Source organism: Cetorhinus maximus, chromosome 3, assembly GCF_964194155.1.
Source record: "Cetorhinus maximus chromosome 3, sCetMax3.hap1.1, whole genome shotgun sequence".
NCBI classification, from domain to species: Eukaryota; Metazoa; Chordata; class Chondrichthyes; order Lamniformes; family Cetorhinidae; genus Cetorhinus; species Cetorhinus maximus.
The window spans coordinates 56,575,651-56,603,486 of record NC_135881.1 but is presented as its reverse complement, the minus strand read 5'-3'; the positions used below and the strand labels follow the sequence as shown (position 1 = coordinate 56,603,486).

Genomic DNA, 27,836 nt, shown 5'->3' with positions numbered 1-27,836 from the left:
CAAACTCCTTTTGAGAGGTTCAGACTGGCTGCACATTGTGCCATCAGTGCACACTGCTTGGTCCTTGCTCAGCACTCAGGCTGCAAGCATCACAGGCCCTGCTTGAACCAACACTACAATTAGGTAAATGAGGATCCAGCTCCCAATTTGTTTGCTGCTTGTTTCAACTGGAACGGGTGCAAGCAGGTCACAAATCATGACCTCTGTGCCCAAAATTTTGGTTCAGATCAATTTTTAATTCTTTGTATCACTGGTCGTCTGATCCAATGCAGCACAATCTATAGGGAAACTGTAGGATGTGTGAGCAGCACAAGCAGTGTTGTGGCTGTTCAACCAATCAGACTGAAGAATGCTCATTGAGACATGCAGAATCTAACCCAGGAAGTACAAGTTACATTTAAACCCTGTGCAGAATCAAAATAAGAGAGAGAAAGAAAAATGGGATTAAAAGACAGATAAGAGATGGATAGAAAAATTAGATAAAAATTCTGTTTTTCGTAATATCCCCATCACCAATTAAGTTTTGAAGGAATGAGACTCCACACTTGTAAATCTAAGTTTTCAGTGCTGAAGCGTTGTTTGAAATTAGTTGTAACTTATCACGGTAGAAATCATTTACACCTTAATGCAAAGGCCCTAAATTTTTCTAGCATGTTTAATGAGTGAGCAGAGCGACTTCACATCCTTATATGGATATGAGTGCCGAATCTACTGGGGAGATACTGTTATAGTGTAGCCTGTAGAGGAAAGGGCAATTCAGACTGCAACTTCTGGATTTCTGCATTTCATTGCAAGTGTGCCTACTCTGAGAATTTGCTGTCTGATTTATTCAATAATAGTGGTAAATGCTTATATCCACCCCATTATACTCAATGCAAAGCCTGGGCAATTATATCATGGAAAACAACCAGTCAAGAAAATTCAAGAAAGGGCGTTGTTTAGATATTGTGATAAGTTGCACTTACTCACATTGCACATTGTACAGATTTCAGACCTTTCTCAAAATATTCTTCGCAACAATGAAGCCCTTCGCCTTGCAAAGCAAGAAGCAAATGATTACCGCAGGGAGGCCCAGATACTCAAGTGTGAAGTTGAATCACTTAAAGGCGCGGTAAGTTGCCTGAGTGTGAATAATTTGTGCATCCAGATGTTGTTTCGCTTATTATGTGCCTCATCAAAGAAATAGATTCCCATATGCAGATATACAGAGCGTGTGTCAAGGGGTTTACCAGTATCATATTAATATGAGATGTAAGTCATAATTTTGCATGATGTATTTTCTTCGGAATTGCATGGCAGTCTACCATGCTGCTAACATCAAAATTATGCAAGTGCTGCTGCTTCAATCAAAATGGCTGTTGGTCTTGGCTGTTTTGGAAATCCCCAGGGGCTGCATCTTCCGGTCAGCGTGCGGAGGCGGGGCCCGCTCGCCAATGCATAAAATGACGCAGGATGACGTCGGGCAGGCATCCCAATGACACCCCGCGTCATTTACATTTTCAGGCCGGCGGGCGCGCAAGTGAAGTCGGCTGTGCGCCCGCCAACCTGTCATCGGCCACTTAAGGCCATTATAAAGTAATTGAATCAATCAATGGACCTGCCCACCCAACCTTAAGGTTGAGGGGCAGGCCAGGAGCCCTGGCGGGCTTCCGAAAAAACATGAAACCTCATCCACGGGTGGGATGAGATTTCATGAGGGTATTAAAATTTGTCTGAAATGTCTAAATAAAAGAAATTGACATGTCCTAGCTCATGTGGCAGTAGCACATGAGAGGACATGCCAGTGATTTTTTTCTAATCTTTATTTAATGTTTCAAACCTGAGCCGATCTCCTTGAGGCAGCACTTTGCCTCTGGGAGATCTGTGTGCTCTTTCGTGCGCATGCACAAAAAGCGCACTCCTGGCTCAGGGAATCCACCCCCCCCCCCACCACCCCCCCCCCCTCCACTCCCCTGCCCAGACAGGGAGCGCACATCATTTCTGGGCGGACGTCACGCTGAGCGGGCCTTAATTGTAAAATGGCGGTGCACCCCCAACTGGGGGCACCGATCAGGATTCCACCCGTTCATGTCCAATCCTGCACAACCCCCCACCCCACTCCACCTACGCCCGACGGAGGGAAGGTCTGCCCCAGGAAAAAAATCCAACCTTTTAATTGAACTTCATATACGTTATTTTAGTTGGAAATAAAATAGCAATGCTAATTAATAAAAATTGTTGCTTCAAAGCGTAGTTAAGTCACAATCAAGTGATTATCAACTTTCTATTTGTAACTTCTCTGTAAAAAGAAATAGTACTTTTATTATTTGTAGACAACTTAGTTCCACACGCCACCTTCCCCCTGCCCCCCGCCCTCCCCACCCATCTCCTCCCAACCCATCTCCTCCCAACCCCTTCCCATCCAGTCTTCCTGGCTTTCCCTCATAGACTCATAGATGTTTACAGCACAAAGGGAGGCCATTCAGCCCATCGTGTCCATGCCGGTCAACAAAGATCTGACTGGCCCCATTTTCCAGCGCTTGGCCCCTAGCCCTGGAGGCTATGGCAGCACAAGTGAATATCTAAATACTTCTTAAACGTTATGAGAGTTTCTGACTCAACCGCCCTTTCAGGCAGTGAGTTCCAGACTCCCACCACCTTTGGGTGTAAAAAATTCTCAATTCCCCTCTTACCCTTCTACCTCTTACCTTAAATCTATGACCCCTGGTCATTGACTCCTCTACGAACGGATAATGTGCCTTCCTATGCCCCTCATAATCTTATACACCTCAATCAGGTCCCCTCTCAACCTTCGCTGCTCCAAGGAAAACAACCCCAACCTATCCAATCTTTCCTCATAGCTCAGACCCTCCAGCCCAGGCAGCATCCTGGTAAATCTCCTCTGCACCTGCTCCAGTGAAATCACATCCTTCCTATAATGTGGTGACCAGAACTGCACGCAGTACTCCAGTTGTGGCCTAACCAGCATTTTACACAGTTCCAGCATAACCTCCCTGCTCTTGTATTCTATGCCTCGGTTAATAAAGGCAAATATCCCATAAGCCTTCTTAACCACCTTATCTACCTGCCTTGCTACCCTCAGGGATCTGTGGATATGCACACCAAGGTCCCTCTGATTTTCAGTACTTTTCATAGTGTAAGCCCTTGCCTTGTTAGCCCTCCCCAACTGCATTACCTCACACTCTTTTCTGGATTGAATTCCATTTGCCACTGCTCTGCCCACCTGACCAACCCATTGATATCTTCCTACAGTTTACAGCTATCCTACCACCCTAATAATTTTTGTGTCATTCCCGAACTTCTTGATCATACCCCCTACATTTTAGTCCAAATCATTTATGTACACCACAAACAGCAAGGGTCCCAGCACCAGGCCTGGAGGAACCCCACTGGAAACAGACTTCCAGTCACGGAAACATCCCTCCACCATCACCCTGTGCTTCCTGCCTCTCAGCCAACTTTGGATCCAACGTGCCACTTTGCCTTGGATCCCATGAGCTCATACTTTCTTGACCAGTCTACCATGAGGGACCTTATCAAAAGCCTTGTAGATCACATCAAATGCATTACTCTCATCAACACTCCTGGTTACCTCCTCAAAATATCCGATCAAGATTGTCAAACACAACCTTCCCTTAACAATGCTGACTATCCTTGATTAATCCGTGTCTCTCCAAGTGCAGCTATATTCTGTCCCTCAGAATTCTTTCTAGTAACTTTACCACCACTGAGGTTAAACTGACTGGCCTGTAATTTCCTGGATTATCCCTTCTTCCCTTTTTTAATAATGGGACAATGTTAGCAGTCCTCCAGTCCTCTGGCACCTCACCAGTAGCCAGAGAGGATTTGAAAATTGCTGCCAGGGCCCCTGATATCTCTTCCCTTGTCTCCCTCAACAGCCTGGGATACATCTCAACCAGGCCTGTGGATTTAGCCACTTTTAAGGCCGCTAAACCCACTAGTAACTCTTCCCTCTCTATGTTAATTTCCTCTAATAGTTCACAGTCCTGTACCCTGATGTCTATACCTGTGTCGTCCTTTTCCATTGTGAAGACCGACGCAAAGTATTCATTGAGGACTACACCCACATCTTCCGGGTCCACACGCATTACCTCTATGGTCCCTAATTGGCCCTACACTTTCCTTAGTTATTCTTTTGCTCTTTATATATTTTAGAAACCCCTTTAGGTTTTCCTTTATTCTACCTACCAATGCTTTCTTATCCACTCTCTTAGCTTTCCTAATTTCCTTTTTAAGTCCACCCTGCACTTTTTATACTCCTTTAGGGACTCTGCCGTATTGAGCCCTTGATATCTGCCATCAACTTCTCTTTTTTTCCCTAATCCTAATCTTTATGTCCCTTGGCATCCAGGGTTTTCCAAACTTGGTTGCCCCACTTTGTCTTTAAGGGAACATATTTGCCCTGTCCTCTCACTATTTCCTCCTTGAATGCCTTCCACTGCTTCGACACAGTTTTATCTGCAAGTAGCTGCTCCCAGTCCACTTGGGCCAAATCGTAATTCATCTTCGTAAAATTAGCCCTCCCCCAGTTTAGAATTTTTATTCCTAGCCCAACCTTATCCTTTTCCATAACTATCCTAAATCTAACTGAGTTATGGTCACTATCTCCAAAATGCTCCCCTAATGATATGCCTTCCACCTGCCCGGGCTCATTTCTGAATATTAAGTCCCCTCCCTTGTTGGGCTTTCTACGTATTGGCTAAAAATGTTCTCCTGGGTTCAATTTAAGAATTTTGCTCCCTCCCTACCTTGCACACTAAAGCTATCCCAGTTCCTATTTGGGTAGTTAAAATCCCCTAGTATTGCTGCCTTATTATCCTTACGCTTCTCTGAAATTTGATTACATATTTGATCCTCTATCTCTCCCTGACTGTTTAGGGGCCTATAATACGCACCCAACAGCATGTTTCCCTGTTTTGTGTTTTTTTACTTCTACCCATATGGTCTCATTTGATGATCCTTCCAAGATGATATCCGTTCTCACTGCTATAATTGATTCCTTGATCAATATTGCGATCCTCTTCTGTCTCCCCCTCTATCTCATCTGAATACCCTATAACCAGGAATGTTGAGCTGCCAATCTTGCCCTTCTTTTAGCCAAGTCTCGGTCATAGTTATGATATCATACTCCCATGTGCCTATCTGTGCCCTCAGCTCGTCTGTCTTATTCCTCAGGCTCCTTGCATTAAAATATATTCCATTTAGCATTGCTAAATTCACTTCTTTCTTATCTAGCCTGTGTTTCCTCTGCCCTCCAGACTCACTTACTAGTGTTTTAATTTCTAATTCCATCTCAGCTTCTCCCTCCTCTGAACTACTTTTCAGGATCCCATCCCTCTGCCAATTTAGTTTAAATCCACCATTAGCATTAGCAAATCTCCCCACGAGGATGTTGGTCCCATTCCTGTTCAGATGTAACCTGTCCAACTTGTACAGGTTCCACCTCCCCCAGAAACGGTCCCAATGCCCCAGAAATCTAAAGCCCTGCCTCCTGCATCATCTCTCCAGCCACACATTCATCTGCTCTAACCTTCTGTTCCTATACTGACCACTTCGTGGCACCGGGAGTAATCCGGAGCTTACTAGCTTTGAAGTCCTGCTGTTCAATTTCCCACCTAACTCCCTAAAGTCTGCTTGCAGGACCTCATTTCTCTTTTTTCCTATCCCATTTGCCCCAAAATGGACCACGACCTCTGACTGATCACCCTCCCCCTTCAGAATGCCCTGCAGCCGTTTCAAGACACCATTGACCCTGGCACCCGGAAGGTAACATACCATCCTGGAATCACGCCCACCACTGCAGAAGCGCCTGTCTACTCCCCTCACCAACGAACCCCCTACCATTATTGCCTTTTCACACTTTTTCCTCCCTCCCTGAGCAGCTGGACCACCCACAGTGCCATGGCCTTGGCTCTGGTCGGCCTCCACAGTGGAACCGTCACTCTCATTGTTTTCCAAAGCCGAAAAACGGTTTGCGAGCGAGATGCACTCGGAGCATTCCCTCACTACCTGCCTGGTCCCCTTCTTCTGTTTGGCGGTCACCCATTCCCTCTCTGCTTGCACTTCCTTAAGCTGCGTGGTGACCACACCCTGAAACGTGCTATCCACGAACCTCATGAATGCACTGTAGTGCCCCCAGCTGCCACTCAAGCTCCAAAACCCAGAGCTCGAGTTGCTCCAGTCGGAGGCACCTCCTGCACACATGGTCACCCAGTCCGCCAGGAGCATCTAGGATTTCCCTCCCTTGGCTCAACAGCTCATTTGCTCTTTAAGCTGCTCCACCTCCCTCTTCCTTTAAGACTCATTGCTTTGACCAAGCTTTTGGTAACTCCCTCACAATTGCTTCTGTAACTTGCTGCAAATTTTTGTCTGATTCTGCCTCAATTAAGAAGTGCACAGAACATGAGGAGGAGAAGGCACAAGATGCGTGGAGTCTATGATCTTGCTGGTGGACAACTAATCAGCAAGTTATTTCTGTACATTTTGTATATTGGGCTCTGAAGCCTGAGTTCTGTAAGAAATCCCTGGGCTGAATTTTCCCTTTGGCGTGCGGGACCGGGCCCCGCACGTCCGTGCGTAAGATGACACGTGGTGACCTCGGGCGAGCGTCCCGACGTCACTGCCTGCCATCGCGATATTTCACTGGGTGGGTGCGCAATGATGTCCGACACGCACCCACAATTAATTAACGGGCCACTTAAGGCCCTTGAGGCGCCAATCGATGCTGATTTTTTGGCGCCTGTGCGATCTTCAGCTCGGTGCATGGGCACAATGGGCAGGCAGGTAGGACACATTTGTATTAACCTCATCCATGGGCGGGATAAGAGGGCTCACTGGGGCTGCGAGTGTGCACAGTCAAGCATTTATTTCTGAAAGTTTTTGAAACTTGCCTGTGTGATCTGCAGTACTTCAAAACGCATACCAGCTGCTTTTTCTGGACTCTTAACCTTCAGGTCCGCACTCTGCAGTGAGTTATCTTTTTTGGGCCTGCAGGTTTCAGGAAGCCTTCCATTAGCCTGGGAATGAGAGCTGAACTTTCCACTGGAGGCAGCTTCTCTGAGGAGGAAGGGAGGGCTAGAAGGGGGAGGAGACCAGGAGTGCACATTCAGCCTCCAGGGGAGCCACCTTTGGGAGGACAGGCACAGGCACAAGGGCCGCAGGGCCAAGAGGTAGTCCAAGGCAGAAGGGGCCGCAGAAGACGCCACTATCCTGCTGCTAGGGTAAACAGGCACCGAAGCAGCTATCTCTATATGTCTGAGTTGCAGTGCCAAAGGAGGCTCCGTCTCTCAAGGAACTATATCTGTCAGATGATAGGGCCTGAGATTTCCACTAACTGTGTGGGTGGACACCCCATGCCAGTGGCTCTGAAGGTCACAGCTGCCCTTCAGGGGTTGGTGGGTGATCTTTGCAGTGTCTCCCAATCAGCTGTGCACACTTGTGTCAAGCAGGTTACAGACGCTTTGTTCAGATGTGCATTGACCTTCATCCACTACCATTGGAACCAAGTGAGCCAGAGGCTTTTTGGCCATTGCTGGCTTCCCCCGCATCCAGGGTGCTATAGACTGCACACATGTGGCCAGCTGGTGAGCCCGGTGCCTTTGTCAACAAGAAGGGCTTCCACCCCATGAATGTGCAGATAGTGTATGATCACAGGATCATCCACTACCATTGGGACCAGGCCAGCCAGACACAGTGAGCCAGAAGCTTTGCGGCCATTGCTGGCTTCCCCCGTGTCCAGGGTACTATAGGCTGCACACATGTGGCCATCAAGGCACCAGCAGGTGAGCCCGATGCCTTCGTCAACAGGAAGGGCTTCCACTCCATGAACGTGCAGATAGTGTGTGATCACAGGATGCAGATTCAACAAGTCTGTGCAAGGTACCCAGGCAGCTCCCACGATGCCCACATCCTCAGACACTCCCAAGTGCTGGGGCTCTTCAGTGCTCCAGCCGGCTGGATGGCTGGCTGCTGGGTGACAAGGGCTATCCCCTCAGAAGGTGGCTCATGATGCCTCTCTGCCGTCCAAGAACAGAAGCAGAGCAGCGATATAATAGCAGCCACGGCTCTACAAGGGCTGTGGTGGAGAGAACCATCTGTCTTATCAAGATGCGCTTCCAATGCCTGGACCGCTCCTGGGCTCCACTCCAGTACCCCCCAGATCGTGTGTCGCTGATAGTGGTTGCATGCTGCGCTCTCCACAATCTTGCACTGGAAAGGGGGGGTGCGCAGTGGACGATGAAGACATCGATGCAGTGTCTGCGGCTGTACACGATGAGCCCAGCAGTGAGTCCGAGGATGAGCACGCACAGGGAAAAGCTGAGGGAGTAGACACTGACCCAGGCATACTCCAGGGAGCCAGGGACACCCGGGAGGCTTTAATCCAACAAACCTTCAGCTAGCACACCACAGATGGACCTCCAGGACAAGCCTGAGCTGTGGACTCGATACTCGACACCTAAGTGCAAAATCTGACAGGTTAGGAACAGTCACTAAGGGCCTAGTTAATAAAGCTGAATGTCCAACAAAGCACTCATTACAGTTTTGGAAACCATACACGTGCAGAAGGAAAGAGGTACCCTCAGCCATGGTGACATTTCTGAATTTATTCTGTCAAGCAAACCAACTTATTCCAAAAAAAAAAGAGAATAGTGTTACCAAACAGAACAAATGATAAGGACCTCATCTCGGGCCAACACAAAAGCACCAGTGAAAATCCTGTGGTGCCTTATGTTTTCGTTTCTGGGTGCTACGTCTTGGTGCTGCCCCATCACTGGGAGTGGCATCTGAGACAGCCTGCTGACTCTGCTGTCCTGTTGGCCTTGATGACCTTGGCGGTCGTCCTTTGGCCCACGGAGCCAGTGCGTGCCCCACCTGGGAGGGAGCTGCCAGTTCCACAACTGGCATCTTCCCAGTCGTCGCAGCCTCATCGGATGCTATGGTCACTGGGAGAGGGGTGGAGGAGCTGCCGCCCTCATTTGGAGCGCCCTGAGAGGTGCCCTCAGAGACACCAGGTAGCTGCTGTGCTGACGTGAGGTTGCTTTGGACCTCCCTGCTCACCGTGGATGGATGGGCACTGAGCTGGGAAAGTTGATGCCCAAACCATCTCCCACACTGGCACCGACCAGCTGAGGTCAACGCCAATGTGAGGGCTTGCTGGTCCGAGCGCATCCCCAAGAAGCCCTGATGGGTCTCCTGGAGGAGCCTTTCCACGAGAGTCGCCACTCTCTCCATGGAGGACATATTGCGCTTGGACATGTGGTTCATTGCTTCGCCGATCGTCCACGTAGACTCTGCCACCTGGAGATCAAGCCAAGCATAGCCTTATGTATCTCCCCCAGATGCTCCCGCACACCCGGCCGCATTTCCGGCACCTGCTGCATCGCGAACGACTCCAGAGGTACAACATCAGGCACCAACTGAGCATGTGCCTGTCCCCCTGAAGTCCTCCGACTGCTGATGCCATGGGCACTCTGTCTCTGCCAGCTCCTCCAGCGACTGTGAAGTGCCCTCACCACTGTGTCCCGGGACATTAGCTGATGTTTGAATTCCCACCAAGGTGCTAGTATCTGCGCTGGTGCCTGCCTCGCAGAGATGGTGTGACGCTGGTGAGACTTCAGGCCCCTCAGGTGTGAGAGGGGGCCTCTGCTGCTCATCCCCCAGCCCTGCTCCAATGATGCTAAAAGGAAGAACAAGGACAGTGGATCGGTTAACGTGGAGACAATGTCAAAGTGCATCCCTGTCCTTCAGATCATTATGCGCACATCCTTCCATAAGCAATGGTCAAGCCATGTTGCAAAATTAAATCAATTAACATTCAGCTGTGCTATGGCTGTTGGGAGGACAATGCTGACCTCAGTGTTGGGCATAAATACCTGGCCGTGGTACCCCAGCCGCACCGACATCAGTGGACCTGGGCGCATGGTGACATCATTGGACCCAGAGGACAATGCACTCCTGCCGCTGCCCGCCCACTCCTGCTATCCTCGGGAGTCTGGCATTACGCTGTACGGGCCTTAGTTGGCCCGCTTGGGTAAAATGGCGGCGCGGACCCAATCGCAGGCGGCAATCAGGTCCGCACCTGCCCGCGCCCGATCCCGCTCCTGCTCCTGTGTTTTTCGAAAGTAAGGTAAAGATGGGTGGTTGGACCTCTGGACAATCCACTGCTGACTTTGCCATCCTTATCATAAGTCTGCTTTATAATAAGGTTGACCAAATCATCAGTGGATTATACAGAAATTACCCTCCACTTCCCCATCCCATGGTGCCTTTACCTTCCCCTTCTTGAATAGGTTCCACAGGAACCGCATACATCAATGCAGCCCCCAAGAATTCCAATATCCAAAGTTTGGATGACCTTCTATGTGAAAGATGCTATGTAAATACAGGTTGTTGTTGCTCCTGGTCAGCTTTCATTTTATGAACTTGTGTGTCAACTTGTGAAAATCTCCGATAAACTGATTCGCATCAGTGAAACTCAGTTTACCAAATTAACATTTATGATCATGCTGATATAAGCAAAATTCTGATGCAATGATTCAGTCACAATTTGCTCTAAGTACTTCTTTTTACATGAGGAGTGTTAGCTATATTTCATGTGCTCACAGCAGTAAAATACCCAGCTTGATTGTATTTATTAGATTATTGACTTCCAATTTAATCACTAGAAGTCAGGCTTCCACTATATTTTTATTGATCACTAAGCATGATGTAATTTGTAATAGCATTTTCAAATAACCTAATTGGATTGTGTTGTGGGTAAGAAGGTGGTGTTTGTGGGGGGTGGGGGGAATTAAATGCCCACCTGATTTGGTAGAAATTAACATTGAACTGGCTATTATACAGGAGCTCTGTGATAAAACAATAGGCACTGTGTCACATGTAATGAAAAGTAATTGATGCAAACTCATTTTAATGCGTGCACATCGTCTGCATGGAGTGACTTTGGACTCAGAAAATGGACGGATTCCCTCCCACAGTGTACACGCATGAATAAAACACAATTGTGATCACAAGGCATTTGGAAGAAAATAAGTTAATATGTATTCTTGAAACAGAAAGATTTTCTTGAGCGTCAGAAGGATGAAATGGAGGATCGGTTTAACAAGGAAACAGCCAAATTCCAGGAAACTGCCATTCAATTTGAAAAGGAAATCCAAAATCTGAGTGAACAGATGAACCACCGTTTGTCTGAATATCAGGATCTACTGAAAATTAAAATAGCTTTAGATGCTGAGATTGCAACATACAGGAAATTGCTGGAGAGTGAGGAAAACAGGTGAGATGTTTGTGTAGCTTCCATGTAACATTTGACTAATGTTATTAATGGCAATATAGGGCTGCTATATCAGCTCAGCAACCAAGTAATTGTTTCTGAGACAGCTTACTAGCATGACTTCTATACATGAGAATTGTTGTGTATAAACTATGGTGTGTAACAATGCCAGCAATTTGTTCAGCTGTATTTTCATATTAGTCCTAAATTAGTCATGAAGGGATATTTTGCACATTCATTTAATGCCAATTTTGAATCTGTGCTCCGCTGACATTTGAATTATAGAAACTTTATTAGTTCTTGTCTAGATTACTGGATAGTATGCTGCATCTCACTTGGGCTAGAAAGAAGTTCAATAAGAAGCTAAAATACTGGGAGTGAAATTGGACTTTAGTGATAGCACAAAATGGGCAATATCAGGCGATGCAGTGAATGTGCCACTGATTCACTATGCTGACCAAAGACCAAATTTATCCTCCTTGTCTATTTAAAATAATGGCAAGTGTAAAACCTCTGACTTGTTGTCACCATGGGGTTTAATTGTTGAGTGTAGAAATGCATGGTGATAAGTGTCCAATGATATCAAGATATCTAAAAACGCTTCACACAGTGAATTACAATGGAATGTAAGATGTTGACATGAAAAATTAAGGATTTAGGATGAATAGTGTAAACAAAACTGCTATGTTAACCAAGTTCTTTATTTTGTAGGCTTTCCATGCAGTATTCTCCAACTAGTACCCCTTTGTACTTCCAAGGTAGGTGGCATAGTGGCATTGTCACTGGGCTAGTATTCCTGAGATCCAGGGTAATGCTCTGGGGACCCAAGTTCAAATGTAATTAAAATAGATGTTACTTAGAACTATGGTAGCACCACTATCCCACTATTAAAATACTCACTCATAATTTGTAATCATTGATCAGAACTATCTTCCATACATTAATGCAGTTATTTGTAGGAATCTTGTATTTCTATTCTCTTTGTTTTCTTAGCAGCATTAAATATACAATATTTTCATTTGAAAATCATTTGTTCTTCCACTATCCAAAAATTCTTTCTCATTAAATATATTTTTTTTAAATGGCTACATTTATGGTTCATCCATCCAACCCAACTGAGAGTTTATAGTGATAGAAATGATTAATCACTTCAGTGAAGAAGAATTTTTAAGTAATTAAAAGTTCAAAAGTAATTAAAATGTTCAGATATGGACACTGTACATAATTATCTTCCTTGTCTTTTAGAAGCAGAATTTGAACTGGAGAAGAAACCTGAAATTCAGTCCCCCAAAAGGAAACTGTCCATGAAAATGATTGAGATAAAAGATGGCGAGGTTAGTTAGTGCCTGACAATGATTCTTTAAAAATAATTTTAAATGAATGTTTGTCACATAGGTTTAAAGAAATTATAATAAACTGCATATATTAATTCTTGCTTTCCCATTTACAGGTACTCAGTGAAACTTCACACGAGTATGAACTGCAGGAGACCAGTGAACCTACTGACTTGAGTGAAGAAGATTAAACTTAGCTGAATTTATGAATCCTGAAAAATAAGAGTTGCAATTTTCTCTTTGTGAAGAACAAGCTTTTAGGCTTTATGGCTGTCTGGATTTATTTGAAGTGCTACATATTAGGGCTACATCAGATCATTTGAAAAAATAGTAAAATTTCAAGAAAAGGTACACAAGAATATATTTAGCCAAACAGGTTTGAATTGAATTTCAATTTATTGCTCACCTTAACTATTAATTGTGAACTGCCATCACTGCTTAACTCAATTTTTAAGTAAAGCTCGGAAAAAAATCAATATTTATTGTCCTGACTCTTTTACTAAGTACAAATAGGCATCTAAGTAATATTTAAAGGACCAGTATTGTTCACTCTGTATGGAGTTTGTTTCCAATAATAACAGTATCTTTCTAAAGTGAACAGCTAAGAAATATACAGAACCAAGAACTAAGTAGCAAACTTTTAAAGACACTTTGACATGACAAAGACATTTATGATTTTTTTTGCTGTAAGTCACTGCGCCATTCTGAAGTTGTTGGTCAACTTTCACAAGTTTCCCATGTGTGGTTAGGAGAATTGCATGCAGTTCCTGGAACCCAATTATAGAAAGCATGTTTAAAGAAATGCTCATCTGTTTTTATTTAAATTGTTGCAGAGGGTTTAGAAGATTTATGCTTGTAGTTCATTGAGACTTTTTAGCTTCTTCTGGAACTTGAAATCTGTTTAGAGGAAGAAGAAACAGAGCTACGGCTGCAGGGAGACCAAATAGAAAGATGTATGTTTGTAGGAATCTTTACTTTTCCAAGACTGTACAGGCCCAGGATAACATATTTAAACTTATCTAAGGAGCAGTGAATATAGAAGTTGCCCTTTCCTTGGAAGGCTATCACAGAGTTGTGCTGTTTCCTGCAACAAGAACTGCAGCACAACTTGCACAAGATTGCCTGTTACATTCAAGGTCACAGCAGCCCTGAACTGGTTTGCCTCCAACTGCTTCAAGCTACAACTGGAGATATCGGTAGCAACAGGCAATTTGCAGCTCATGCTTGCTTTAAGCAAGTAGCTGATGCCACCTTCATCTCTTTTCCCATGGACAACCAGATTCAGTAAGTTAGGGCTCTGAGGTTTGCACAGATTGCAGGCTTCTTCCAAGAGCAGGTTGTAATTTATGAATAATGATCGGGCTTCCACCCCAGTAATGTGGCAACTCGTGTGTAATCACCAGCAAAGTATCATGCAAATCTGTTCCCAATATCCTGGCAGCTGTCATGACACGACTGTTGCAATCCTCAATTCCTCAACTCTTTGACCCTGGTTTCTTGGGAATAAGTGCTAACACCTGTACACTTGGCTCATGATTATTGGTGACTGAACTGTACTAGAATCAGATCCATTAGACAGCTCGAGCCCTCATCGAGCAGACCATTTGAGTCCGCAAACAATGATATCTCTGCCTGGACAGATAGAGCGCCTTAGCAGCCGCTCATTGAAGAGCACGACAGTTGATAAATTCATTCTCCCTTGTATTAACAGTCATTTCCGACATCACTCCTGAACTAGAATATTTCCCTCGACTGATGGACTCGGCAGGAGCGGGCGGGGGCAGTTGGGAAGCCAACCGCCATCTGTGATCGGCTCCACACTGCAATTTCACGCGGGCGGGCCAATTAAGGCCCACCTTGCATGGATCGCGAGCGGCAGTACTGAGCGCTACCTGTGCAGGCAGGGGGAGGAGGGAGAGCCGGGCCTGACATGCAGTTCGCGCATGCGTGCGAAAGAGTGCTTCAATCTCCCTGAGGCACGGAGCTGCATCAGGAAGATTGAAGCACTCTTAAAAAATTTAGTAAAGACAATAAATTTTAATGAAACAAGTCTCCTCATGTGACTGTGTCACATGAGATGGGCCATGTTTTTGAATTCAAAATAAAGCTTTTACTTAATTTGCATTAGCTTTAGGAAACCTCATCCTGCTCGTGGATGAGGTTTCCTAAAAAATGTAAAGGCCACTTGGCCTTTTCACCTGCCCACCAACCGTAAGGTTGGACAGGCAGTGTAAATTTAAAGTTAATTAGCTCATTAATGGCCTTAATATGCCTTTCAATTATCGGCGGGTGCGCAGCCAACTCCAGCACTCGCCCGCCGAATGAAATATCACGTGAGTGTGTGGTGATGTTGGGACGCATGCCCGACGTCATCACATGTCACGTTACGCTCGTGCATGTCAGGTGAGCACCCACACGCCAAACATAAAATTCTGGCCCTCGTTTTTCAATCCTCCAAGAACTGCATCTGTACAATAACCAACATTAATATTTATGTCACCTGAACAGTATCACATAAACAACAGGAGAAGTTTGCACATGAAGATTTCATTTTATTGGCATTTACAAATGTCGACACACATTCTCACACAAACATGAGTATGTCTTATGTGAACTTAGTGCTCCTAGAAATGGTGCCATAACGCTTTTAGCATGGAAAGTGAAAAGGTGCTGCAATTCAGATGAGTCTTTAGATGCTGGTAGCTGATGACTTTTAGAGTCTTGGCCTGGCAGCAACTCAGATGCCAAGACAATCTGACCCATCTGGCTCTCTGGCACCAGTGCAGGCATTGATTGAGAGGGTGCAAACCATTAGATTTTGCAATAATAACTACACTGCTTGGTCAGGTCCGGTTGCTTCACACAATACAGTCCATGCGATAATGCTGTCAGACTGAAAGAGAACAACATGTGCCTCTCCCATTGCACAACTGGCTGTGTTTTGGAGCTGCAGCTCATAATGTCCACTGATTTGCAGGAGAACAGATTGAAGGAGAGATATGATCCTACTGAAGTTTTACCAGCCTTTCCAAGGCAGATGAAACCGAAAGCTTACATAACCCCAAAATGTACATACCTGAGAAATACCACTACAGATGCCATGAGATCCTGCGAGGAATGTCCAACTACAGTGTGCATTTAGGTTACCACACACGACATGGTTGATTGCAGAGTATGCACCAGAACTGAAGTAAGTTGGCAGTAGTCTCCTCCACAATCTCTGACATGTTGTGGTAGCCCCCTGGCAGGTGGAACAATGTTTTCATATATTCAGCAATTGCTGATACACAGGAAACATTTTTCTTTTAAAAGCTAGGCTTCTAAATTCTGCAGCAGAGGCAGAATCTGAGCTTACCCTTACGCAATCCTTTCCTTGACTGGTTTTCCCTCTTACACCTGCTCACTTGGGCCTTGTGAACCACAACAAGAACTTGAATTTTTATTAATTTTAGCATAGTAAAACATCCCAAGGCATTTACCCTATGCAGATTCTTAACTCATTATCTGTACCACACAAAGTGCCATTTGCTGTGCTGGTTTTTGTAATGGTAATAATGAGTGGCAGTGCGTCTTCAAGAGGAATATCCTTCTCTGTCTGTGTGATTGCACGGTCCAAGCTGTCTGAAGCCAGAAAAAATATAGAAAGACAAAGATTATCATGTAACTGCAATGATGCATCAGCAGATGAGAAGCAATGCAATACAGCGTTAGGTTGTTATGCTGTACATGTGGGTGTGTAAACTAGAGAGTTAAGTAGAAAAGGAAGAAAGACTGACCAAACTGTGCTTGGCCTCCAGCTTCGCTATATCTCATGCTGCATTTCCTTTTAGAACCATAGAAAAGTTACAGCACAGAAGGAGGCCATTCGGCTCATCTTGTCCATGCCAGCTCGAGGACACCCAGGTGCCCTTTCTAATCCCACCTTCCTGCACTCGGCCCATAGCTCTGCAGCTTACAGCACTTAAGGTGCAGATCCAGGTACTTTTTAAAAGAGTTTAGAGTTTCTGCCTCTACCACCAACTTGGGCAGCAAATTCCAGACACCCACTACCCTCTGCGTAAAAAAGTTCTTCCTCATGTCCCCCCTATACCTTCTGCCACTTATCTTGAATCTATGTCCCCTGGTTCTAGAATTCTCCACCAAGGGAAACAATTTTATCCTGTCCACTCTATCTATTCCCCTCATAATTTTGTACACCTCAATCAAGTCACCTCTCAGCTTTCTTTGTTCTAAGGAAAATAACCCCAGCCTATCCAATCTCTCTTCATAGCTACACTTTTCTAACCCTGGCAACATTCTTGTAAACCTCCGCTGCACTCTCTCCAGAGCTATTACGTCCTTCCTGTAATGTGGTGACCAGAACTGCACACAATACTCCAGTTGTGGCCTCACCAGTGTTTCATACAATTTCAACATTATATCCTTACTTTTATATTCTATACCTCTGCCAATGAAGGAGAGCATCCAAAATTCCTTCTTTACAACCTTGTCTACTTGAACTGCTGCCTTCAGGGACCTATGTACTTGTACGCCAAGATCTCTCACTTCATCTACCCCTCTTAGTATATTCCTATTTATTGTGTAATCCCTGTAACTGTTTGACCTCCCTAAATGTATGACCTCACACTTCTCTATGTTAAAATCCATCTGCCACTTTACCGCCCACTCCACCAACCCATCTATATCGTTTTGGAGATTATGGCTATCCTCTACATTATCCACTACTCAACCAATCTTTGTGTCATCTGCAAATTTCCCAATCGTGCCCCCCACATTTACGTCCAAATCGTTAATGTATAACACAAACAGCAAGGGTCCCCACACCGAGCCCTGTGGAACCCCACTTGAGACAACTTTCCATTCGCAAGGGCATCCATCAACTATTACCTTTTGTTTCCTGTTACAAAGCCAACCTTTTATACAGTTTGCCACATTACCCTGAATCCCATGGGCTTTTACTTTCCTGACCAATCTGCCATGTGGGACCTTGTCAAATGCCTTGCTAAAATCCATGTACACAACATCCACTGCATTACCTTCACCAACCCTTCTTGTCACTTCCTCAAAGAATTCAATCAAATTTGCCAATGATGCTGATAGCAATAAATTTGCAATGTAGCACAATCTCCTGATGTTCTTGAGGTCTCCCTCCAGGATAGTTTCTACGACAAGAATAGGAGGAGTGGCTTACTGTCTCTGAAAATGTATGGGACACATTAGCATTGTGTGAAAGCTCAAAGGGAGAAGCAGCTAATAAAGAAAAGAAGAGGAAGTTGTTCTAGCAGCAGTGGCAGCTGGGGAGTGCAAGCAGTAAGAGGCAAAGTGAAATGTCCAATCGCAATTGGAGGTGGGGAATGTGAAGTGGGAAAGGGAAAGATTGCTAGAAATGAGTCTAACAGGAAAGAAGGAAGAAAAAGGAACTTTCATTTATCTAGCATATTTCATGGCTTCAGGCCATTTCAAAGTATTTTACAACCAATTAATTACTTTTGAAGTGTAGTCACTGTTGCAGCATAGGAAATCTGGTAGCCAATTTGCACACAACAATGTCCCACGCACAACAATGTGATTATCATCTGCTTTTGCGTGTTGTTTGAATGATAAAATTTAGCCAGGACACCTGGGGAACTCACCTGATCTTCTTCAAAATGTACCATTTATGTCCACCATCGAGGGCAAATGGGACCTCAGTTAAATGTCTCAATTATAAGACATTCCCTCTGTACTGCACTGGTGCTCCGATCCCAGCTGATGTTAATGCTGGGCAAGTCAGATCCCAGAATGAAACCTGGCTTGGTAGATCCTAACTTTTATTTTAGAAACTGTGGAGGTAAGTTACTGAACAAATTCACAGGAGTCTGCTGATGAACATTTAAAACAGAATAAAACATTGATAAAACAAGAAAAATGAATTATATTACACCAAACAAAAAGGTTGGAAAGATCTCAATACAAACACGAGAAAATGACACAAATGTTCACTATTCCTTCACCCCAGCTATCCCTTTACAGACACATACAAATTCAGAAAGATAAAACAATTTACCATAGCTATCTTATTCACTCCCACTCAGATAGCTTCAACAAGAATCCACCTTCAGGGTTTCAATCTTGCCTTCAGAGATTCCTTTCCCCTGGATCTCAGCATACACTCGAGCTTCATCTTCTAAGCACACTTTCAGATCTTCGGCCGTGCCAAGCAGAACACCACTGCTCCAGAAGGGTACCTTTGCCCTACAGCCCACAGCACAGTGTCACCTTCTGCTGCCCTCTCAGATCTTCTGAGCTTCTCTCAAGCCCACTTTGCTTCAAGTCTGCTCCCTGCAGCTCTGTCTTTAATTTGGAGCCTATTTCTCAGCTCTCTACTTTTAACTTTACTTAACAGGACCTGTTTCAGATTCTTGTCCTCCCTTAACTTGGGACTTCCAGCTCTTTCTGCCCCACTCCCTGGTCTGGCGCCTTCTCCCAGTCCCCCTCCCGTGTCCTGCTCCCTAGGACACATTCTCTACAATGACACTCCTCTTCAGGTCACCTCACCTGTAGTTTCACGCTGTTTCACTTTTCTCCTTTTTCTTCTGTATATGTGCACAGGGCCAGTTCCCAGTCTAATGACTATAAAAGAAACAACGAACTGCACATGTGCAGCCCTTTTCCAGTCAGCGCATGTCTGAAGACAATGAACTATCCATACATGGCCATCTCCCAGCTGGCACATGCACAGGAGGCCTGAGGTCCACTGGGAACTGTTGTTGCTGGCCTCCAAACTTCCGACTGCCGATTAAGATACATATTAAAGTTTGTCACATTGGCAATTAAAGGTCTTCCTGCACTGCAGCCACAATCTAGAGATTATGCTTCTAGGGATCAGCTGACAGCACTCTCACCTCTGAATCAAGGTTGTTTATTCAAGTCCCAATCCAGGACTTGTGTGCAAAATCCAGGTTGATACTTCAGTACAGTATTGAGGGAGTGCTGCAGTGTTGGAAATGTTGGCTTTTGGATGAGATGTTAAACCAAGGGCCTGTCTGCTGTCAGAAGTGAACATAAAAGATCCAGTGGCACTATTTTAAAGAAGAGCTGATATAGTGGTGCCGTGGTCAATATTTATCTCTTAATTAACGTCACAAAAACAAATGACCTGATCATTATCAATTTGCTGTTTGCAGGAACTTGCTATGTGCAACTTGGCTGCTGCAATTCCAACCTTACGACAACAATTCATTGACTGTAAAGAGCATTGGGATGTACTGAGTTTGTGAAAGTTGCTATGTAAATGCAAGTATTCCTTTCTTCTCTCATTGGCCTGCCCAATGTACTGAAGGCAATAGTGCTGAAGACTTGTGCAAAACTTGCTGCACCCCTGGCCAACCTGTTCCAGTACAGCTACAACACTGGCATCTACCTGGTAATGTGGAAAATTACTAAGGTATGAGCTGTACACAAAAAGCAGAACAAATCCAATCCAACCAACTACCGTCCCAACAGCCTACTCTCTATCATCAATAAAGTGGTTGTAGGAGTCATCAACAGTGCTAAATGGCGGCATTTTTTTAGCAATAACCTACTCACTGACACTCAGTTTGGGTTCCGCTAGGGCCACTCAGCTCCAGACCTTATTACAGCCTTGCTCCAAACATGGGCAAAAGAGCTGTACTCCCGAGGTAAGGTGAGAGTGACTGCCCTCGACATCAAGGCAGCATTTGACCGAGTGTGGTATCAAGGAGCCCTGGGAAAACTGGAGTCAATGGGAATCAGGGAGAAGCCTCTCTGCTGGTTGGAGTTATGCATAGCACAACGGAAGATAGTTTTGGTTGTTGGAGGTCAATCATCTCAATTCCAGGATATCACTGCAGGAGTTCCCCAGGGTAGTGCCCTCGGCCCAACCGTCTTCAGCTGCTTCATCAATGACCTTCCTTCCATCATAAGGTCAGAAGTGGGGATGTTCGCTGATGATTGCATTACGTTAAGCACCATTTGCAACTCCTCAGATCCTGAAGCAGTCAATGTCCAAATGTAGCAAGACCTGGACTATACTCAGACTTGGGATGACAAGTGGCAAGTAACATTTGCACCACACAAGTGCTAGGCAATGACCATCTCCAACAAGACAAAATCTAACTATTGCCCCTTGACAGTCAATGGGATTACCTTCGCTGAATCCCGCACTATCAACATGCTGGGGTTACCATTGACCAGAAACTGAATTGGGCTAGCTGTATAAATACTGTGGCTACAAGAAAAAGTCAGGGGCTGTGGTGTAACTCACCTCCTGACTCCCCAAATCTTATCCACCATCTACAAGGCACAAGTCAGGAGAGTGATGGAATAATCCCCACTTGCCTGGATGAGTGTAGCTCCAGCAACACTCAAGAAGCTTGACACCATCCAGAACAAAGCAGTTTGCTTGAATAGCATCCCATCCACAAACATTCACTCCCTCCACCACTGACACACAGTAGCAGCAGTGTGTACCATCTACAAGATGCGCTGCAGGAACTCACCAAGGCTCCTTAGACAGCACCTTCCAAACCCATGATCACTACCATCTAGAAGGACAAGGGCAGCAGACACATGGGAACATCACCACCTGGAAGCTCCCTTCCAAGCCACTTACCATCCTGAGTTGGAAATATATCATTGTTCCTTTACTGTTGCTCGGTCAAAATCCTGGAATTCGAAAGGAAAGACAGGAAGGAAAGGGTGGTGGGGTAGTTTTGTTACTACGAGATGGAATAAGTCCGATAGCAAGAAAGGATCTCAGATCGGAAGATGTAGAATTCATATGGGTGAAGGTAAGAAATAACAAGGGGAAGAAGACACTGGTGGGAGCAATCTATAGGCCCCCTGACAATAGTAGATGGAGGGTAGTCAATCTGTGGAATTCTTTACCGCAGAGGGCTGTAGAAGCTGGGTCATTAAGTATATTCAAGGCAGAGATAGACAGATTTTTAATCGGTAAGGGAATCAAGGGTTATGAGGGAAAGGCAGGAAAGTGGAGTTGAGAGTTATCAGATCAGCCATGATCTCATTGAATGGCGGAACAGACTCGATAGGCCAAATGGCCTACTTTTTCTCCTATGTCTTATGGTCTTAAAACTCCCTCCCTAACAGCACTGTGGGTGCAACACAAGGACTGCAGCAGTTCAAGAAGGCAACTCACCATCACTTTCTCAAGGGCAATTCGGGATGGGCAATAAATGCTGGCCTAGCCAGCGGCGCCCACAACTCATGAATGAATGAAAAAAAAACATCTCTCTCCACTGTTGCTGCATGACTTTACAGGGAATCTGAAAGAAGAAGGAGCTACTTCAATTTTGCCACTTGCTGCATAAGGACATCCATCGGAGAACTGGCATATTCTTGCCTAGATCATGCTGGCCGTTGCCCCAGTTAAGCACTAACGGTTAACCATCTTTAAAAAATGCACCTTCCTTTCAGAGCAGCAGGCTGTCTTTAAGTGATGGCAGACCCACTTTCCAAAGGGCAAGCTTGCTGTAAGCAGCATAATTGGTGTTAGCAGTGGACCTGATCAATGCATTTAATACTTGATCACCAAAATCAACCATGCCTCCCATTATGGATGAAACACATGCTCCACCCAGTGCCCACCTGATTTCCACCACATATCAACATGCAACCTGGCACTTCTCCCCTCCAATGTAGCTATCCTGGTACTCTCCCACTCTCCCAGTTCCAGCTGATACTCTTGCTTTTGCTCGGAGTCCAAGAGCAAGATGAAAGAGAAATAATAACAGAAAATATGTGTCTTATATAAACATGCAAAAAAGTTCCCACACTAAGTAGCAGCCTTATGCTAAATTAGACACTTGATATCAGTCACACAGGGAGTGGCGAAAAGAAAATTGTTAAGCGGTTTTGTGTTACTACCGTATTCTAGTTCTCTTGCAGGATACTTCAGCACTAAATATTTGGTTTTCACATTCCACCACCTTGAGTTCATATCCTATTAATAAATCAGTAGTTCTTTAAATTAGGAACTGCTTTTGAACTCAAGCCACAAAAGAGAAGCTCTGATCCTTCAGAGCACAGCGTAAAATTTCAGTTCCTGTTGCAGATATTGTGTCATATTTTGGTACGTTGCCACATTTTCCTCCACATGGACACTTTCCAGATGTCACTGCAAAGTAAAGTCACTGAGTTTCCATTTCCTAGTCATGGGGATTTGAAGCCATTTGCAGTGCCCTACTACTAATTCAGTACAGACAAGTTTGTATTTTTTTAAATAAGCTTCTAAGCATAAGTGCATGAATCATTTAATGTTATACCCAGGCTGCTCCAGACTTACTTCTTAGACTGTGCCGTTCTCAACTGGGCCGCAATATGACCATGCAATTCGCCTCAATACCCCTGGGCTGGAAGGAGGAAAAAATGATAAATATTTATGCTCCTAGTCATTATCCATTGGCCCTTCTTGGAATCTGTTTGAATAAAATTGTTAGATCAAATTAAGGCTTGGACCTTATGTATTAACTCTCTGGGCTCACATCTGGAGAATGATCATTAGAGGAGGGGAAAAAGCAAGTAAAATTAGGGCAGAAAAAATAGCTTTGTTATGTTAAACAAAATGCCATATTACAGGTAATATTGGAGTTATTCAAACGTGAAACCATAACCAAACATATGAAACATAAAAACTTTTCATTGAAGAGAAAAACAGAGGGCAGGATTTTTACCTTTTTGGGCGGGCATGGCGGGTGGGCCTGGGACGGTTGTGAAATTGACCGCCGCCCTCGATTGGGCTCCGGCCGCGCTTTCACGCTGGCTGGCCAATTAACGGCCAGCCAGCATGAACCTCGCACTGCATCGCTGAGCACCAGCGGGGTGGGGGCAGGAGGAGGGTGAGCACAGACGTTTGCGCATGCACGAGGGTGCACACACTGAAAGCTCCCTGAAGTCACAGAGCTGCCTTGGGGAGTTGAAGGATTTAAAAAACATAAATAAAGAATTTCAAAATGTTAAAAACATGTCCCCGCTCAAGTGACTCTGTCACATGAGCAGCGACATTTTATAAATGAGATTCTTATTTTACTTTTAATTCCTGTTGGAAACCTCATCCCGCCCATGAGGTGAGTTTTCATAAAAAATCCAAGGGCCGTCTGGCCGATTCGCCTGCCCACCAACCGTAAGGTTGGATGGGGAAGTGAAAAATTGCATTTAATTATTACTTTAATAGGCCTGCTAATTGTCGGCAGGCGTGCTGCCAGCACCCACGCGCACCCACCAACCAAAGTATCGCGCAAGTGCGGCGATGACTTTGGGACGCTCGCCCGGCATCATCGTGCATCATTTTACACTTGAGCATGTCCGCACATAAGAGTGAAAAATTCTGGCCAGAGTTTCAGACCAATGACTTTTCATAAGAACCTTTCATTTTGCTTTTAGAAAAAGATCTCTATTTTCTACCCCTATTTTTTATAAGCTGAAAACATGAGTATTACTATTACAAGTCTTCAGTCTTGTTGTTTAATTGTTTACAATTATTGGCATCTATCCTACATTGAACAATCGCATTGCATTGTCAATCAATATAATTTTGATCCTCTTTCTCCCATTACTTACAGTTTCACGTTAGTCGTTGTATCCCTTAGGTGTACATAACTTGGAATTTTTCATTGACATTCCTACACTGATGATTTACCCAAAAATGTATAAACAAAATTGATGTGTAGGAAAAGGCCAGCTGGCCCATCAGACCTCATGATGGCTGGAGCATCCTGACTATAGAAACCCTCAGCCCCCACAGCCATGCGATATCTTGGGTGAGGCAAAAAAGCAGAGAAAAACCCAAAGCCAATACTCTGGGAATTGCTCTCCGACTCATATAATTGAAATCAGTTCAGGAAATCACATTTTTTTAATTTATTCTTTCATGGAGTGTGACAGTCTTTGGCTAGGCCACCATTTGTTGCCCATCCCTAATTGCCGTTCGGAAGGTGGCGGTGAGCCACCATCTTGACCCGCTGCAGTCCATCTGGTGCAGGTACATCCACAATGCTGTGAGGGAGGGAAGTTCCAAGATTTTGACCCAGCAACAGTGAAGGAATGGCGATATAGTTCAAATTCAGGATGGCATGTGGCTTGGAGGGGAACTTGCAGGTGCTGGTGTATCAGAAAAGTTGCGAATGATACTAAACATTGGGCAATCATTAGCACAGTTCCGACCTTATGATGGGGATCACGGGTTTGGAAGGTGCTGTTGAGAAGGAGGCTTGGTGAGTTGCTGCGGTGTATCTTCTATATAGTACACAAAAGCCAAAGACCAAACCAAAACATAATAAGCAAAAAATAATGAATTACTAAAATAGGGCCCATGGCAAGTGGATACAATCAAATAAGAAGCAACAAAACACCTTGACAGAAAAGCTCACTAAAGCACATTTTCAGGCATGGGGATAGAAATGCTTTATCCTGAGGGTAGGCAGCACACAAACCTGCTCATCAAAATGATGTCAGCATGGAGCCCAGCTGAGTAGCTACATGCTCAGCACAAGGCCCAGCTGCGTGCATGCCGAGCCTGACAAGCAGCCAGCCTGGACCTCTTAAAGACGGTCTGTCCCTCTTAATTGGGAGCTGCACTCATTCGACAGAAACTGTTACACACTGTCTGTGGAAGACCTGGCAAGAAGGGAGAACACAGAAAATGGTGAAAGAGAGAAGAGAGGGACCTCTAGTTTACTGATGCAATGGAGACATTAGTACAGGAGGTGGAAAGGAACAAAGATGCCATGTTTCTGTAGCTGACCAGGAGGCCGCAAAGCGCACTCGAAGAAGAGAATGGGAACAAGTGGCCACGGAGATCAATCCCTGGAATCTGGCCCTGAGTCTTGGCAGCAACGCCAGAAGATCAGATGGGTGGTTAACATCACTGAAATAATCTTCACGTGACTTTTTCTACCCAGCATACTACCAACCTCTCATGCTGCTTAATGTACCAATCCCCATCATGCACCTGTCACCAACCTTCAACAATCAGAACTCATGCCTAACGTTCAGATGCACCGTCTCATTTTCACGCACCTAACAATGCTACCAGCCTCACACACACGTTTCTCATTCTTTCTACATACCTCGTGCTAATCAGCTGTGTCAAACACATCACCCTGACACATCGCAACACAGTCAATGACATTCTTCACTTTCCCTTGCAGGCTAACATGGCCCATAACTGCAGGAAGCAGCACAGAACCATTGGAGGAAAAGGCGCACCTGCATCAGTGAGCCCTCTGGAGGAGATGGTGCTACAAATCATGGAGCTGGCTGTGACTGTGCCTGTTGCACCCAGTGAATATTGAAGTGCTCCTCCACAGCAGTCCAGACAGTGGAAAAGTTGTTTCAAGATGTTGATGGTTTGCTCCACAAAATCTTGGTTGCTGCAAGTCCTTATTACATGCACATTGTCCTCACATGGTCAGCTAACGCATAGGAGTCATTAGCCTGGTGTATACTAGGTATCCCTTGTCGCCCGTCAGCCAACCTCTGTATCCTTGTGGAGGCCCAAAGATGACAGGTATGTCTGAATGGCGCAGGATGGATGCACTGTGGCTGTTGCCAGGATAGCAGGCATTAATTGAGAGCATCTTCTTGGTTATGGTGCAGACCAGCTCGACAGTGACAGAGTGGTAACCATTGTGGGGCTCACAAAGCCATGTGTACACAGTTGATTGCACCCTGCACCATTGGAAATTCTGTCATCCTGGCAGATTCATATGCTCTCTCCTCCTGCTTCTCTCTGTTTAGTGAGAAGACAATGAAGTCCCTTCTCCTTCTATATAGGCCACTATCACCTCCCTAATGCAGTGATGGAGGATGTTGCTGCTGTTGCCTGCTCTTGCTTGGAGGATCCATTGACATTGGCATTTAAGGTGACAATGGCTTTGACGACCACATGGATGGCTTCACCGTCCCCGCCATGTTGTGTGATTGCAGGTCGGGTTGCAAAAGGTGCTGCTGACCACCTGCTTGGTGAAAGGCAGACACATCACACATTTCTCCTGGAAGTAGATTCACCACTCTCTGGCTAAAGAAGTTTCTCCTCATCTCTGTTCTAAAAGGTCTTCCCTTTATTCTCAGGCTGTGCCCTCGGGTCCTAGTCTCCCCTACTAATGGAAACATCTTCCTCACATCCACTGTATCTAGGCCTTTCAGTATTCTGTAAGTTTCAATCAGATCCCCCCGCATCCTTCTAAACTCCATCGAGTATAGACCCAGAATTCTCAAACGTTCCTCATATGTTAAGCCTTTCATTCCTGGTATCATTCTCGTGAACCTCCTCTGGACCCTCGCCAGGGCCAGCACATCCTTCCTGAGATACGGGGCTCACAATATTCTAAATGTGGTCTGACCAGAGCCTTATAAAGCCTCAGCAGCACATCCCTGCTTTTACATTCTAGTCCTCTCGAAATAAATGCCAACATTGCATTTGCCTTCCTAACTACCGCGTCAACCTGCAAGTTAACCTTAAGAGAATCCTGGACGAGGACCCTTTGCACTCCAGATTTCTGAATTCTCTCCCCATTTAGAAAATAGTCTATACCTCTATTCTTCCTACCAATGTGCATAACCTCACACTTCCCCACGTTGTATTCCATCTGCCACTTCTTTGCCCATTCTCCTAACCTATCCAAATCCTTCTGCAGCCTCCCCGCCTCCTCAATACTACCTGTCCTCCACCTATCTTTGTATCATCTGCAAACTTAGCCAGGATGCCCTCAGTTCCTTCATCTAGATCATTAATGTATAAAGTGAAAAGTTGTGGTCACAACACTGACCCCTGCGGAACTCCACTAGTCACCGGCCGCCATCCTGAGAAGGACCCCCTTATCCCCACTCTCTGCCTCCTGCCAGACAGCCAATCTTCTATCCACGCTAGTACCTTGCCTCTAAAACCATGGGCTCTTATCTTACTGAGCAGCCTCCTATGCGGCACCTTGTCAAAGGCCTTCTGGAAGTCCAAGTAGATAACATCCATTGGCTCTCCTTTGTCTAACCTACTCGTTACCTCCTCAAAGAATTCTATTTGTCATGCATGACTCCCTTGATGAAATCATGCTGACTTTGTCCGATTTTACCATGCACTTCTGAGTATTCTGAAATCTCATCCTTAATAATGGACTCTAAAATCTTACCAACGACCGAGGTCAGGCTAATCGGCCTGTAATTTCCCATCTTTTGCCTCGCTCCCTTCTTAA

General features: G+C 45.2%; 1 protein-coding gene across 1 annotated transcript in view; it reads left to right on the top strand.

The window, feature by feature from the left end:
- LOC144678651 (type III intermediate filament-like) overlaps positions 1-13,256 on the top strand; it is a 46,736-nt gene extending 33,480 nt beyond the window's left edge. The window contains exons 5-9 of the mRNA XM_078538403.1: positions 986-1,111; positions 11,076-11,296; positions 12,005-12,051; positions 12,539-12,627; positions 12,744-13,256. Coding sequence (XP_078394529.1) covers positions 986-1,111; positions 11,076-11,296; positions 12,005-12,051; positions 12,539-12,627; positions 12,744-12,818 — 558 coding nt within the window. The 3' untranslated portion in view covers positions 12,819-13,256. The remainder of the gene's footprint in view (positions 1-985; positions 1,112-11,075; positions 11,297-12,004; positions 12,052-12,538; positions 12,628-12,743) is intronic.
- The last annotated feature ends 14,580 nt before the right edge of the window (positions 13,257-27,836 follow it).